Source organism: Populus euphratica, unplaced genomic scaffold, assembly GCF_000495115.2.
Source record: "Populus euphratica unplaced genomic scaffold, PopEup_1.0 scaffold37.1, whole genome shotgun sequence".
NCBI lineage: Eukaryota > Viridiplantae > Streptophyta > Magnoliopsida > Malpighiales > Salicaceae > Populus > Populus euphratica.
This window is the reverse complement of record NW_011499909.1, coordinates 424,860-440,953: the sequence shown is the minus strand read 5'-3', so window position 1 is coordinate 440,953 and position 16,094 is coordinate 424,860. Positions and strand designations below refer to the sequence as shown.

Below are 16,094 nucleotides of genomic sequence, written 5' to 3'. Positions count from 1 at the left end.
ACAAGTTTACCAAGATTTTTTATTTGGTTAAGTCAAGAAAATCTTTTTATATTTTTTTTCTAAACCCAAACTGGTATAAGTCTTAAATCAAGTTTTGTAGCTAGGGTCATCACCAAAGCTCTTAAACTTGAGCTGGGTTCTAGGTTTTGACTAGTCACTAGGTCAATTTTAATTTTTAAAAAAAATAAAAATGATGTTCTTTTAATTAAAAAAATAAAAATTAATAAATTATAACCGAGTTTTTACTGAGTCTTGTCTGATCATTGTGTCAACCCGTCAGATCAGTAGGGTTATCCCGGATTCTAACTTTTTCTATTTTTTATTGAACCTAACCTTTTTTTTAATTCTAAATCGATCTGTTAAACCAAGCTGAATTTTAAAACTATAGTTATCACAATACTATTAACTTAAAAACTCTATGTAAACTAAAGCAATATATATATAATTTTTATAATGATGTAAATAAAAAAATAATAGTAGAAAATAATAAGTTAGAAAGATAAAATTGAAATTGTAAGGAATTGTTATACAAAACTCTAATTTATAATTTTTTTTTAAGCAATGTACCTCTCTAAAAACTCTTTAAATAAAATATAATAAATAATATAAACAATTTAAAAAATCTGAAAAAAAAACAATCAATAAAAGTCCTAAACAAATAAAATAGAAAAAATAAAAAATAACTAAAAAACAATATTTTTTCCTAAAAATCCTCATGCATCAAATAGTAATATATATTAACAGTAGAATAGACTTTTTTATATCTTATTATATCTTATCCATCATCAATCATCTAAAATATAAAAATAGTTATTTTATTTTATATATTTTATTATATCTTATCCATCATCAATCATCTAAAATATAAAAATAATTATTTTATTTTATACAATATTACTAAATATAATTTTATCTTTGTTTGTTGTTCTAGTCTATTTGTTGTTTTTATTTCTTTTATCCTCGTACGGTTACTCTATAGTGTAATTTATAGCATCTCTAGGTGCAGGGGGGCAATAAATTGCCAAGTTCTTTTCATATATTTTACAATATGTGTTTACTATTCAACTATTAGGTATTATCAATTTTATTTCCAAGTAATTTTCTGTATCAATTCTATCAGTAAACTATTTTAATTTCTTAGTCAAGGACTTAAGTTAGAATCACTTTAAAAATCTTTAGTTTTCTATAAAATGAAATAATTTCTTATAAAACAAAAGTATAATTTGGAGGGAAATAGAGACGGAAAACCTTTGAAATCGATGTAACATTTTAAAAATTTCAGGGCAAAGATGGTATAAAAAAGTTATTTGATTGTACTATGTATTGGGACTACTCGTATTCTTATTTGTGGTATTTTTAAAGTCTTATTTCTATTTTTATTTAATTTTTTAACTATTAAGATAATTATTTAAAAAAACATTGATAATTTAAATTATAGAGTAAAATGTATTTATTCTATTAAAATTGTATCTTCTTTGTAATTCAATTTTTTTATTTAACTAAAACATGCTTTTTTTTATCAATATCAACAACTTTTCAATACATTACAATAATTAAAATAACAAATCATTAAAATCCAAAGCCCTTTAAACTCAATTTTCAAATTGTTTTCACTTTAAAATACACTAGAAGCAAACCTTAGTAATACTATTCTCTACTTTAAAAACCTAAATTAGACTAATTAAAAGAATTATATACTCTGATTTACTTTTCAAAATATATTCAAAAAGTAAATCAACTTCCATTTAACTTTTCTTTTTAAGATGAATCTATTAATATTAAAATTATTTTTTTATACTCTATATATGGTTGATCAAAGTTTTTTTTTTATTTTTTTCTGATGATTTTCTCTTTCATATCTTATAACTATGAACTAAAACACAATGAAATGTTTTTTTTAAATAAAAAATCAAAACAATATTGTTTTAACTAAAATAAAATCAATAAATTTTACCTCGGGTTACAAGTTTACCAAGATTTTTTATTTGGTTAAGTCAAGAAAATCTTTTTATATTTTTTTTCTAAACCCAAACTGGTATAAGTCTTAAATCAAGTTTTGTAGCTAGGGTCATCACCAAAGCTCTTAAACTTGAGCTGGGTTCTAGGTTTTGACTAGTCACTAGGTCAATTTTAATTTTTAAAAAAAATAAAAATGATGTTCTTTTAATTAAAAAAATAAAAATTAATAAATTATAACCGAGTTTTTACTGAGTCTTGTCTGATCATTGTGTCAACCCGTCAGATCAGTAGGGTTATCCCGGATTCTAACTTTTTCTATTTTTTATTGAACCTAACCTTTTTTTTAATTCTAAATCGATCTGTTAAACCAAGCTGAATTTTAAAACTATAGTTATCACAATACTATTAACTTAAAAACTCTATGTAAACTAAAGCAATATATATATAATTTTTATAATGATGTAAATAAAAAAATAATAGTAGAAAATAATAAGTTAGAAAGATAAAATTGAAATTGTAAGGAATTGTTATACAAAACTCTAATTTATAATTTTTTTTTAAGCAATGTACCTCTCTAAAAACTCTTTAAATAAAATATAATAAATAATATAAACAATTTAAAAAATCTGAAAAAAAAACAATCAATAAAAGTCCTAAACAGCCTAGTTTAGAAAACTAGTTTATTTTCAATGATTAGTCAAATTAATCCATGTTATATTATTTGGAAACTAGTTTTTTTTCAATGATTAGTCAAAATCTATTTTTATTTAATTTTTTAATTATTAAGATAATTATTTAAAAAAACATTGATAATTTAAATTATAGAGTAAAATGTATTTATTCCATTAAAATTGTATCTTCTTTGTTATTCAATCTTTTTATTTAACTAAAACATACTTTTTTTTATCAATATCAACATCTTTTCAATACATTACAATAATTAAAATAACAAATCATACAAATCCAAAGCCCTTTAAACTCAATTTTCAAGTTGTTTTCGCTTTAAAATACATTAAAAATACAAATCTTCATAATACTACTCTCTACTTTAAAAACCTAAATTAGACTAATTAAAAGATTTATAAACTCTAATTTACTTTTTTAAATATATTCAAAAAGTAAATCAACCTCCATTTAACTTCTTTTTTATGATGAATCTATTAATATTAAAATTATTTTTTTATGCTTTATATATGGTTGATCAAATTTTTTTCTGATGATTTTCTCTCTCATATCTTAAAACTTATGAACTAAAATACAATGAAATGTTTTTTTAATAAAAAATAAAAAATTAAAACAACATTATTTTAACTAAAAAAATCAATAAATTTTACCTCATGTCACAATTTACCAAGGTTTTTTATCTGGTTAAGTTAAGTTAATCCTTTTTTTATTTTTTTTTCTAAACCCAAACCGGTATAGGTCTTAAATCAGGTTTTATAACTAGGGTTATCACCAAATGTTTTAAACTTGAGCTGGGTTTTCAGGTTTTGACCGGTCACTAGGTTAATTTTAATTTATTTTAAAAAATAAAAACGATATCTTTTTAGTTAAAAAAATAAAAGTTAACGGATTACAACTGAGTTTTTTACCAAATCTTGTCTGATCATTGGGTCAACCTGTCAAAATCAACCAAGTTACCCCAAATTTTAACTTTTTTTATTTTTTATTAAACCTAACCTTTTTTCAATTTTAAATCGATCTATTAGATAGGACCGAGTTTTAAAACTATGGTTATTACAACACTATTAACTTTAAAACTCTACGTGAACTAAAGCAATATATATATATATATAAAAAAAAAAAAAATTTGATAATGATCTAAATAAAAATATAATACTAGAAAATAACAAGTTAGAAAGATAAAATTGAAATTGTAAAGAATTATTATATAAAACTCTAATTTATTATTTTATTATTTTTTTTAAGTAATGTACCTCTTTAAAGATTTATAACTCTTTAAATAAAATCTAAAAAAAATCTAAAAAATCTAAAAAAAACAATCAATAAAAGTCCTAAACAAATCAAATGGAAAAAATAAAAAATAACTAAAAAACAATATTTTTTCCTAAAAATCCTCATGCATCAAATAGTAATATATATTAATAGTAGAATAGACTTTTTTATATTTTATTATATCTTATCCATCATCAATCATCTAAAATATAAAAATAATTATTTTATTTTATACAATATTACTAAATATAATTTTATCTTTGTTTGTTGTTCTAGTCTATTTATGTTGTTTTTATTTCTTTTATCCTCGTACAGTTACTCTAGTGTAATTTATAACATCTCTGGGTGCAGGGGGGGCAATAAATTGCCAAGTTCTTTTCATATATTTAACAATATATGTTTACTATTCAACTATTAGGTATTGTCAATTTTATTTCCAGGTAATTTTCTGTATCAATTCTATCAGTAAACTATTTTAATTTCTCAGTCAAGGACTTAAGTTAGAATCACTTTAAAAATCTTTAGTTTTCTATAAAATGAAATAATTTCTTATAAAACAAAAGTATAATTTGGAGGGAAATACAGACGAAAAACCTTTGAAATCGATGTAAAATTTTAAAAATTTCAGGGCAAAGATGGTATAAAAAAGTTATTTGATTGTACTGTATAATGAGATTACTCGTATTCTTATTTGTGGTATTTTTAAAGTCTTATTAGTGGTATTTTCAAGAGATTTTACCGTATAGTCAGATGGCTACTCTATATATATATATATAGTAAATCGATAAAGTTGATACACCTTTAACACCATTCAATAAAATACATAGTTTAGTTAATTAATAAATTGTATAATTTGAATTTTAGGCTATCTCAGCATAATTTTTATTTTGTTTACGTAATGTCTCCGTTTTGATAATTTAGTAATTTGGTCTCTCAATGCCTTGGATTACAAACTCGCCCAAAATATAACAATTTATTACCTTTTGTTTTTATTTATTAATGGAAAAAAAACCAGATTATTTTATTGTTTATTCATCACTCGTAGTTAAATCAATGTGATTATGTATCATTTATTCATTATATATCTCCTCTTATTGTTTTTCTACTTTGAGAATAAAATTTAATTATTATATGTATATAAACTGATATTCTTCTTTGAAATTTTATGTATACAATTAGATTTGAAAATTTAAATAAGCTTTTTGTTTTTGTCATTTGTATTATAAAAAGATTGATGTTGTCTTAAAAATTATTTTATACAATTGGTGCAGTGATTGTAGGAGTGGAGTTGGAATTATATAATAGAAAGGGGTAAAACTTAAGATATAATTTATTATTAGAAATTTTTTTTATTTAAAATAAAAATATATTATATTATCTTATATTTAAACACTAAAAATTTAAAATATTTTGTACTTGCCTCTCGTAATTCCGCCCCTGCTAATAATACTTTTTTCCTTTCCAAATAATGAATTATAATTTCTTCTGAAATAATATGAAAATAGCGTGCGTGTTTTATAAAACATCAATAAAAAATTTATACTTTTTATTAGAAAAAACACGCTAACTTTGCATTTTATTATATTGCAAGTTAACTCTCTGGTGACGTGCATTTATCTCATTTGCTATTGATAGTAAACTCTTTGTTCTATTATTTATATATGATTTAATTTGTAAATTTATATCATTAACGTACGTTTTATATGAAATCCGTTAATTAAACATGATCTAAATTCATTTACTAATTACATCTTTTGCTGGCTTAAACTATATATACATGGTATAGTTAAGAATCCAGAAAAGTTAAGTTCATTAAATTATGATATTATATATTTCAAACGATGCTTTATAGTGTAACGAGAGACATGAACCAAGGTTTTAATTTAGAGGTTTTGGGTAGTAGTTATTATTTTTGGTTATGTTGGTTTTTATCAAAAAGTATAATTAAATCAAAATTTTTTTATTTAAAAAAACTAAAATTGATTCAAACCAACTAATTTCTATTCAATTTGGTTTTTAAAATAAAAATCGGGTCAAAATAGTTTGGCTCGATTTGACTTGATTTTTTCAGTTTTACTCGATTTTGGCTTTATTTTTTTTGTTTTGCTTGATTTTTTTATTTGGATTTAATTTAATTCGGTTTGGTTTTTTGCTTATAAAACCAAACCGAACGAGTCAATTTTTTTAAAATTTTAATTGATTTAATCAATTATTTTAATTTTTTTCTAGTTTTTTCAATTTAATCAATTTTCTAATTTTTTTACCCACCTGTTCCTGAATGTTAATTGATTAGTAATAATGCCATGGTCCTTTTTTTTTTATTCATGCTTAATGTACACTAAAAAAAAAAAAAAAAGCAAACATCCATTTAAGTATCTTTATGGGAAAAAAAGACATTTTTTAAACTAACGTCAGAAGCATTTTATAAAACTCAATATGTTAATATTAGAAAAAAAATTATAAATGGGTTATTATAAAGAGAAGAGTCACTAGAACAAAATATTTTTCAAAAATTTTAATTTTTTTTTATTTTAATATTCTGATATTAAAAAAAATAAAAAAAATATTATTTTAAGTAAAAAATACTTATTAAAAAAACAAGGCGAACACAATCTCAAATATTTTCTAAGTCTCAACCATCCAACCATAATCACCACCATTTATTCAACTAGGCCACCACCTTCACCTGTCATTATCGTCTTCACCAAAACCACCATCTCCGCCATTGCAGTTCACAACCACTGCAAAACCACAATGCACATAAATCACCACTAACAAATCCTTGTTTCCGCTCTAACACCATAACCACTAGTAACAAACCCATAAGCCATCGCCTCCGCCTCAGCCATACCACCGGTCCACCACCCTGTTACTTAAACCAGCTGGATTCAAGATTCCTTATTTTCGAATACCCAAAAAGCTCCTCACTCTATAAATCAGATCAAGAAATAATAACCCCCAAATCTTTTGTTGAAACCGATTATTGAATCTTGTACTAATTTTTACTTTCCATAAACCAAAATATATCATATCAAGCAAGAAAAGAGCTCAACTCTTGAGTAATCGGACGTGCAAACCTTGTGGGATTTCAAAAAAGCCATGGTTGTTGCTCTTTTGAGTTTCGGACGGGTAGATATATGCCATCGTATGGATTTAAGAGTGAAAAATTGAGCAGGCGGTAACATAACTATCATCCCACGGACAGCATTCCAAAAGCAAACACAAAATTGGAGGGAGGATTATTAAACTATTAAAAGAAATTAAAAGGTGTAGTAAAATTACGATAGCATTTTTATCGTTGATGTAGACTCATTTACACGATATATTAAAATAATAAAATTTTAATTTTGTCAATGTCAACAAAAACATAAATGATCTTGGAAGCAGGTATGATAATCTTTTTTTAACAGTAAAATAATTAATATATTTTTAGAGGCAACAATTAAAGCATCTGTGGGCATAACTATTTTTGACCTTTTCATTTTAAATATATAGTAAAATAACCATAATACCCTTGAATTAAAATTATCTTTGCCTTGAATCAAGGGATTTTATGTTCCTTTGCTCTTGGTTTTTTTTTTTTAATTGTTGAATCTGATCAAGGACAGTGCTCATTTAAATATTTATAAAATATTAATTAATTTAAATAATTAAATTGAATGTTATATTCATGCTGACATAAGGGTGTTTTTATGCTATTCAGATGGTGTGTTGGCTAAAATCCAACTTTTATAATAATGTTTTAATTTTCATGGCATTGCCTTTATTTTTGGGCAATGTATTCCATAAAAAAAATCAAGTTTTTCACTAATAATTATTTTTTTCCCCTTATTTCCTCTCTCATTCTTAGTTTCATAACCTTCCCTTGCACATCTTCAAAGCAACTCTCCGGTTTTTTTTTAGATTTTTTTTCTATTTTTTAATTTAAAATAATACATAAAATTAATATTTTTTTTCAATTTAACCCTTATTTTATTTTTTATCTTTCAAATTTGATCTTTATTTTTTTTATTGTTAATTTTTTTAATCATTTTTTGAATTAAATTATCCTTTTAATTGTATCCCTTAAAATTTTATTTCATCCTCTTAATTTATTTTTTAATTGCACCTCTCAATATTTTATTTTATATTAGATTTTATCATTACTTTATTTGATTTCTATTTGTTTTTTTTTTAATTTTTTTATTGAATTTTTTTTATATTTTATTCTTTAATATTTTATTAATCAAGATTTTGTTAATTTTTCATGGCGCAAGTTTGAAAGATTATACTATGTTAATTTATATTTTTTTTATAATTAATTTTTTTATGATTCCATCATTCTATAAAGTTACTCTATTTTCATGTATATTAACCCTGTTTAACCAACCCAATATTTTTTTAATTTATTTATTTTTATTATATTATTAAATTAATAGAAGTTTAACCCAATTCTCAAATTTATTTTACTTTTTTAAAAATGCTTCCATTAACTAAATATTTTTTCCCGTGGTTAAAAAAATCGGTTCGGCCGTGGAGTGTTACGTGCCACCAATCTTATTCATCTATATAGGAGATCAAGAAATTAGTGGGAAATGGGAAAAGTCTATACGCTGAAATCTCAGTTTTTGTCTCTGACTAAAAAATGAAAGTCAAATGCTTATTTTCATATCGGAGCTCTCACTTTTCAGTCTTGAAATGATATCGCATGGACTGCTAGTACTTGTAATTGTGGTTTTTTTTTATTAAAAATATTTTTATTTTTTAATTTTAAATTAAAATTTTTAAATCAATTTAATATATTGATATCAAAAATAAATTTTAAAAAATAAAAATTATTTTAATATATTTTTAAACAAAAAATATTTTAAAAAATAACTACTACTATAATATTATTACAATACTAAAGAGACTTCAAACCTGCTATGCATACACATTAGAACTTAGAAATTAGTTTACAAGGTTCAAATTGGAGCATTCAGTCTTTCATTGCAGGGTGTTTGGTGCGATGGGTGGTTTTATTGTGTTTTAAAACAATATATATCTTTTTTAATTTCTTATTATTTTAATGTATTAATATTAAAAATAAATTTTATATAAATAAAAAAAAATATATTATTTTAATTATTTCTATATAAAAAACAATTTAAAAAATAATCTCTACCAAATTTTCAAAACCCTCTAAATACTAATTTTATTATGTACCGGAGAAAAGATGAATAAGGGGAAAACACAATGTTTGCCATTATTTGTTTGTTTTTTTTGGTTTAACTCTATTGCTTGGCAACCATACCTAGACAATACTCGCACCATGTTCGGTGGTGCTGCAATATTAATTTTATAAGGATGTTCATGCTTCACTTATGGACCAGACCTGGATTTTTTATGGGTGGTTGTACAATTTTTCTTCTATAAAACTTTGGGAGCCAAGGGTGGCGGCATGGCCTTCTATGGTTCATGCATCAATGATAAAACTAAAAAAGAATTAGTTTAAAAAATCAAGAATATTTGGATAAATCTTTTAAATTTGAATATATATTTTAAATTTTTAATTCATTAAATTCTAGACTTGAATTAAATAAAAAAAATTAATTTTTAACCAATTTAATATTAACTAGTCAAAGTGAATCCAACAAAGAGTAACAATTAAAATTATCTCAAAAAATCTAAATTATTTTTAAAATCAGTGGAAGATCATAGAGAAAACAGATAAATAAAAATAATTTAAAAAAATTATCTTAAATAAAAAAAATAGTTATAACAAAATGAAAACTAAATTTAAAAGAAAATAAAATAAAAAGGGGTGAAATAAAAAATGAATTATAACCTTATAGTTTGTTTAAAAAATCATTTTAAATATTGAAGAAGAGAATAAAAATAAAAAATTAGTCAAAAAAACCCAATAAAAGAAGATAAACAAAAAGACCTAAAATAATATTTTTTTTTCAAAACAAGCAAAAAAATCTTACAAAAAGCAAGATTAGAATAAAAAACTTAATCTTCAATTAAATAAATATTAAGGTGTAAAATAAAAAATTAACTTAGACAAGGAAAAAAAATTCGAGCAAATGATTAAATAAAATAATAATAAAAATCTTGAATTATAGTAATTTCTCCTAAACTTCTAGTTTTTTTGTCCCCTAATAAATCGAGGAAGACACCAAGAGAGAGCCTAGTTACAAATAATAATAAATCTAAATTTAATAATTGAGTGAACCTTAAACAGTCCACAATCTCTATGAACTGTCTTTATCAGAGCCCTGACCCTTTTTTTTTTTTTTTTTTTTTTTTTTATCGTGATTATGTCTTGAATGGCTTAATGGATTTTGAGTCACATATTTTCATTAGTTTTAAGTGATAAAACTATTATTAAGAAATCACACAAAATATACATTATTTTTCATTAAAAAAACTCAAGAATTTACTATCACATAAGAAACTAGACTATTCTTTGTTTCCAATATACACCTTAATATATAGTTAAGTCATTATTATATCATAACCGATATCAAACTATTAGTGATAATTCATGATTTATAATATATACTATTTGGTATTAAAAACAAATTAAGATTATATGATTCATTAAGTGACATTTTCGTAAAATTTTGCAATATCTACCAACTCAATCTTAAACTTGCAAGGAAGTATATTTTAGTTGACTTGTATTTTTGAAAAATAAAGCCATAAATATCTAGGCATAAATATCTACTTCTTTTCTTATTTTTTTTATATAAATAAAGAAAGATCATTTTAAGATTTATGACTTTGAAACTCTAATTAAACACGAAAATTGCCACCCATGTTCTTTTCTTAGAAAGAATGAGTGGGAGACAGGAAGCGTGGGTGCTAGGAGTGACTGGTTGAGAGACCCCCAGCACAGCGCAGAATTTTGTGACATGGAAAAACGAGCAAAAACCAAACGGGTGATGGTTATGAAGAGGATCCAGTCGCAAACTTAAAGTCAAGTGCAGAACACTTGGCTGTTGCTAAGGGCACATTGAGATCACAAACTTCCCAGCTGATCAGAACCAGAAAAAGGGAGAGTGCAAGAAGAACAGGCAAAACCGCAGAAGCATCACACCGCTAATATTCTTGGCATATTGTGAGCCGCCCTCCACTCCTCCTCATTCGACGGTGTCACATCATTTAATCCCCACCCAGGAATAAATTACTTGGAATTCAACTCGCTATGTATGTATTTTCGCCGAACTAAAATACACGGAAGAAAAAATGGCAGCACAGAGATACTGATTGTTCATATTTTTTGACTGGTTGATACCGATACTTTCATAACTTCACACTTTGATTTCAAACGCATCATCATCATCGTGAAACTAGGAATTGTTGATTGACTTGTAAGAAAGTGCCCCCTTGCTATGTTAATTCCTTGTATAATTAAAGTTGATTGGTTTATGGAAGTAAGGTTCTAGCCTGGAAGGGATTTGTCCCCTTCTTTCGCACCTGGGTTCGAGTATTACCATGCATGCCTGTCACCCGTGCGGTACCTTATCTATTTATTGGGCTTGCAGGATATTCAGTGGACCGTGTGGATTAGACGTGGTGCGTATAAGCTGGCCCGGACACCCCACATAAATAAATAAAAAAAAAAGTTGATTGGTTTATAAAGAATCCTCGATAATTTGATGGTTAATTAAGTGGATATACTATTTTCTTAATCATTATAATTCTAACCTTAAATCACGCAATGGGAAGTAAAAATCCTCGTAAATCTTTTAACCCTTACGTAAACAATGTCTTTAATCAAGATGGAGATATGCACTCAGTCTAGGTCTGTGTGAAGGCAAACTCATGATCCCTTGACTTGAAAAAATAAAAAGCATCACTGTATAGTGAACCGCGTTGTACTAGCCACCAAGGATGGTGGACATGAGGTCCATGTTATCTCCACTGGCACGGTGAACATATTACGCAAAAGCAGTGGGGATAATAAATGTGTTTAGATGGGTTCTTGAAGACAACATTGAACACCTGTTTACCTCTTCTGTGGGCAATCAGGCACTTGCGCGTAAAGAGCCATAATGTTTCCAACCAATTCAAATTGAAGTTGCTCCAATTAATTAATACTAGTGGTGAAGTCTCTCTCAAATTTAGCCCATCATAGGATAAAATCAATGAGACGGAATTGAGTTCTCTCACCGCTTCCTGTGACCTCACCTCTTCAAGATCAGATCATCATCTTAACTTGAGCGTAAGCAATTTTTTGGCAAAAATCCGCTTCTATCCCCGAAAACGTGTGCTAAGTTTGAATTACACCGGAAAATGTCTTGGAGAGGAGGCGGTTGGAACATGCATCGTGCGGTGGTAAACTGGGCTTTTGGCTTGAGGAAGTTTCCAGTTGTATTTTCCTATACTATGGGTAGTGAGGTCGTCGGATTTTGATATGAACATGATCCACAACGATTTCGATGTAATTAAAATAGATTTCATATACTATAATCAAAGTTTGATTGTGATACAGTTTTATTAACCAAATGAATTGAATCTATCACAATCAAATCCGATGATACTTTAATTTGAAATTAATATTAATATTATTTATAATAAGTATAATATTTTTAAGATGTCACCAAACCTAAATATAAAAAAGTAGGAAAAATATGTGGCCCTGTGTTTGGACTTGGGATTTAATTACTTTAAATTCTAGATAACATTATGCAATTTTGTTCCTTTTGCACTTTCAAAACCATATGTAAGTTTTTGTTCATCATTTTCAAGTATTAAAATGAATTTTGTGAGAAATCCTTTAAATATATGAAAAATTACTAATAAGCTACGCTAGTATAGAACTTTATTCTCAAGAATTAGGTGTACAAATAAAAAACTCAATATATTTTTATAAAATACTAGAACCTAAGCTTTATAATAAAAAGGAAAACAAAGAAGAAAAAAACTGAGTAAAACTAAATGCAAAATAAGTTGGAAATACATGGGAAAAGAAGGCAAAAGAGCACATCAGAATTAATTCTTGTATTTACTATAATTAATTTTTTTTATGTTATTCAGCTTTCATTATTTGTTGTAAAAAAAAAGTTAAAATAATTGTAAGTTGAAGTTTAATGACAACATTAATAAATTTCATGTGCTCTAAAAGTTTTATTTATTTTTTGAAAGAAATAAGCATGCTTTTTAATTTTCTATTAAAAGGTTGAAGAAGTGGTGAAACCGAGGAGCAGCATCGGAATGGGGAAAATGTTTCCGAAGCATCCCCGAATCTACTTCTCACTACCCTACCTTGTAGGGCATCATATCCCTACGGAGGTGGGATCAAACTTGGATGCAAATCCCTACGGAGGTGGGATCAAACTTGGAAAGGGGCTAAATACTTGAGAGGCAAAACTGAATGAGATTAAAATGAATGGAATCCGCCTAAGTGCCTAACCCAGCCCATTTTCGCTGAGACACACGCACGCACATTATCGGGTTTCAAAGTTGAATCATAACTATACTAGTTGGGCCGTCAGTGAAACCAGAGAACTCAGGTGTCGGAAGAAGATCATGCATTATATAAGAGGTCAACTAGAGTTATAAAACGCAGACGTATTGTTGCACCAACCTTGGCTCATGCCCATCTTTTTTCTCTCTATCTTTTTGTCCTTTTGTTTATATTTCAGACACTTGACGAGGTGGTATAGATTAGCATGATCCTGAACACATTTTGTATGGCGACATGTCGACAGAACACGCAACATGGGGACAAAGTGGAGAGCACGACCTTCGCACACAAACGGGTGGTCAACAGTTAATGAAGAGCCATAAAATTAACGGTCAAAAACTAGACATCCTCGCACACCTCAATTCTCTGTGCCCCATTTGCCACCGAGATCCCTTCGCCCTCCTCCACTCCCAATCTCACATCCGAGCAAAATTTAACAAGACATTGAAAAGAAAAAACAGAAACAGCAATGTACAATGATCCTTCATTAGCTATGCTTATGCTATGATTCTTCATGTCTATTCCCTTTCTCTTCACCTTCCCTGTTAATTAAAACCTAAATAGCTAAATCAGGCCTCATGGAGAAACCCCCACCAGAGAAATCTGGTAGTTTTTCAAGAAATGCAAATGGCAATCAAATGGATGACATTTCAGGCCCAGCAGGACCTGAATCAGAAGCTGTCCATGTGATATTAGATTGCCAGCAACCAGGGGAGTGTGAGCCTAATTCAAACCTTGAAGAGCCTTCTTCTGATCCAGAATTAAGCCTGCCTCAAGTCCTGAAAGATGTTGATCGATTTCTCGAATCATTATCCACGAGAAATGATGCATCTAACACCCCCCTGGACGTTCCAAACTCTGTAGAATCGTTGTTGGAAATGATCCAAAAAATGATCACCAAATATGATTCCAACGCAAAATTTGGCCAAAAGCAAGAAGAAGACTCATCATTCATAGAATCTTTGAATTGCATTTCGAAGTTGATAAATGTTCTCGGCGAATTCCCTTCTAATTCCACCACAGCCTCCTGCTTCAACAGAGCCAGCACCATCCTGCATCTAGCCATGTCCTTATTAGACAGTGAGTTCCGTTTAATTCTTGAAACTTGTAATCAGGGTAACAATGCAGGTTTCAAATCTCCAAAGCCATTAAAACAACCATCATTCAGTTCCCGTCAGGAATCTACTTACTGTGTTATACCAGAGTCCAAATCAAGCGAAGACGTGGAATTCCCTGCATATACATCAGAAGCAATCTCGAAAATGAACAGAATCGCCACAGCAATGATCTCATCAGGCTATGAGAGTGAGTGTTGCATGGTTTACAACATGGTAAGGAGAAATGCATTCTCTAGCGAATTGGACAAGCTCGGTTTTGAAATTATCAGCATTGATGACGTACAAAGGATGCAATGGCAGTCATTGGAAGGAGTAATTGCTATGTGGATCACTGTAATCAAGCATTCTTCCTCAGTTCTCTTCTCAGGCGAGCGGAAGCTTTGCAGCTCCATATTTTCTGAGCATCCATCAATATCTCAGAGATTATTCTGCCATATTGCATTAGCAGTTGCTGTAAGGTTTGTCAGTTTTTCAGATGCAATAACATTAACAAAGCGATCAGCTGAAAAATTATTCAAAATTTTGGACATGTATGAGGCACTGCGCGATTTAATTCCTTTTTTTGATGATGATACCTGTTCAAGTGAATGCTACGAAGAATTAAAATCTGAAATCTGGGCTGCAAAAGGCCGCCTGGGAGAGGTGGCCGTGAGCATTTTCTGTGATTTGGAGAATTCAATAAGAAGAGACAATGGCCGGACTCCTGTCCCGAGTGGTGCAGTTCACCCCTTGACACGCTACACCATGAATTATCTAAAATACGCCTGTGAGTATAAAGACACGTTAGAGCAAGTGTTTCAGAAGCACCAGAAAATGGAAGGGTTTGGTAATTCAAATGGCACTGTATTGGATATTAAGAATGGAGCCAACGATGATGGGACTCCAAAGACTTCACCGTTTTCAGTACAGTTGAATTCGATTATGGATTTGTTGGACGAGAATCTTGACATGAAATCAAAGCTGTATAGGGATCCTGCATTGAGGTGCATATTCCTGATGAATAATGGGAGATACATTCTGCAAAAGATAAAAGGTTCTGACGAGATTCATGATATGATGGGTGATACTTGGTGTCGAAAACGATCATCCGATCTGAGGCAGTACCACAAGGCCTATACAAGAGAGACGTGGACTAGATTGTTGCAGTGCCTAAACCATGATGGTTTGCTGGTAAATGGGAAGTTATCCAAGACTATATTGAAAGAGAGGTTCAAGATGTTCTCCACCATGTTTGATGAGATACACAGGACACAAAGCACATGGGTGGTGAGTGATGATCAGCTTCAGTCTGAGCTTCGGATTTCGGTATCGGCAGTGGTGACCCCGGCTTACCGTTCGTTTGTAGGGAGGTTCCAGCAGTATTTGGCATCTGGTAGACAACCAGACAAGTATATAAAGTACCAACCTGAAGATATTGAGAATTTGATTGATGAATTGTTCGATGGAAATCCTACGTCCATGGCCAGGAGGAGGACATAATCAAGTCATTGAATGGACTGTTTTCTTCTTAAGTGATGTTGGAGTAGAGATTTCATTATGTATTCTATTTTTGCTTTTAATTGTGTATGAATATGATCTGAGTAATGTTACAGGAGATTTTGCTACATCCTTCGATTCCATGTTGG

The 16,094-nt window shown here is 28.2% G+C and overlaps 1 protein-coding gene across 1 annotated transcript; it reads left to right on the top strand.

Moving 5' to 3' along the window:
• Positions 1-13,714: 13,714 nt before the first annotated feature.
• On the top strand, positions 13,715-16,073 carry LOC105133733 (exocyst complex component EXO70B1-like). Its single transcript, XM_011037825.1, has one exon. The coding sequence runs from the start codon at positions 13,930-13,932 to the stop codon at positions 15,946-15,948; it is 2,019 nt and encodes a 672-aa protein (XP_011036127.1). The 5' UTR covers positions 13,715-13,929; the 3' UTR covers positions 15,949-16,073.
• The last annotated feature ends 21 nt before the right edge of the window (positions 16,074-16,094 follow it).

Excerpts from the sequence above, each read along its gene's own strand:
- LOC105133733 (XM_011037825.1), top strand. The coding sequence starts at position 13,930 with ATGGAGAAACCCCCACCAGAGAAATCTGGTAGTTTTTCAAGAAATGCA.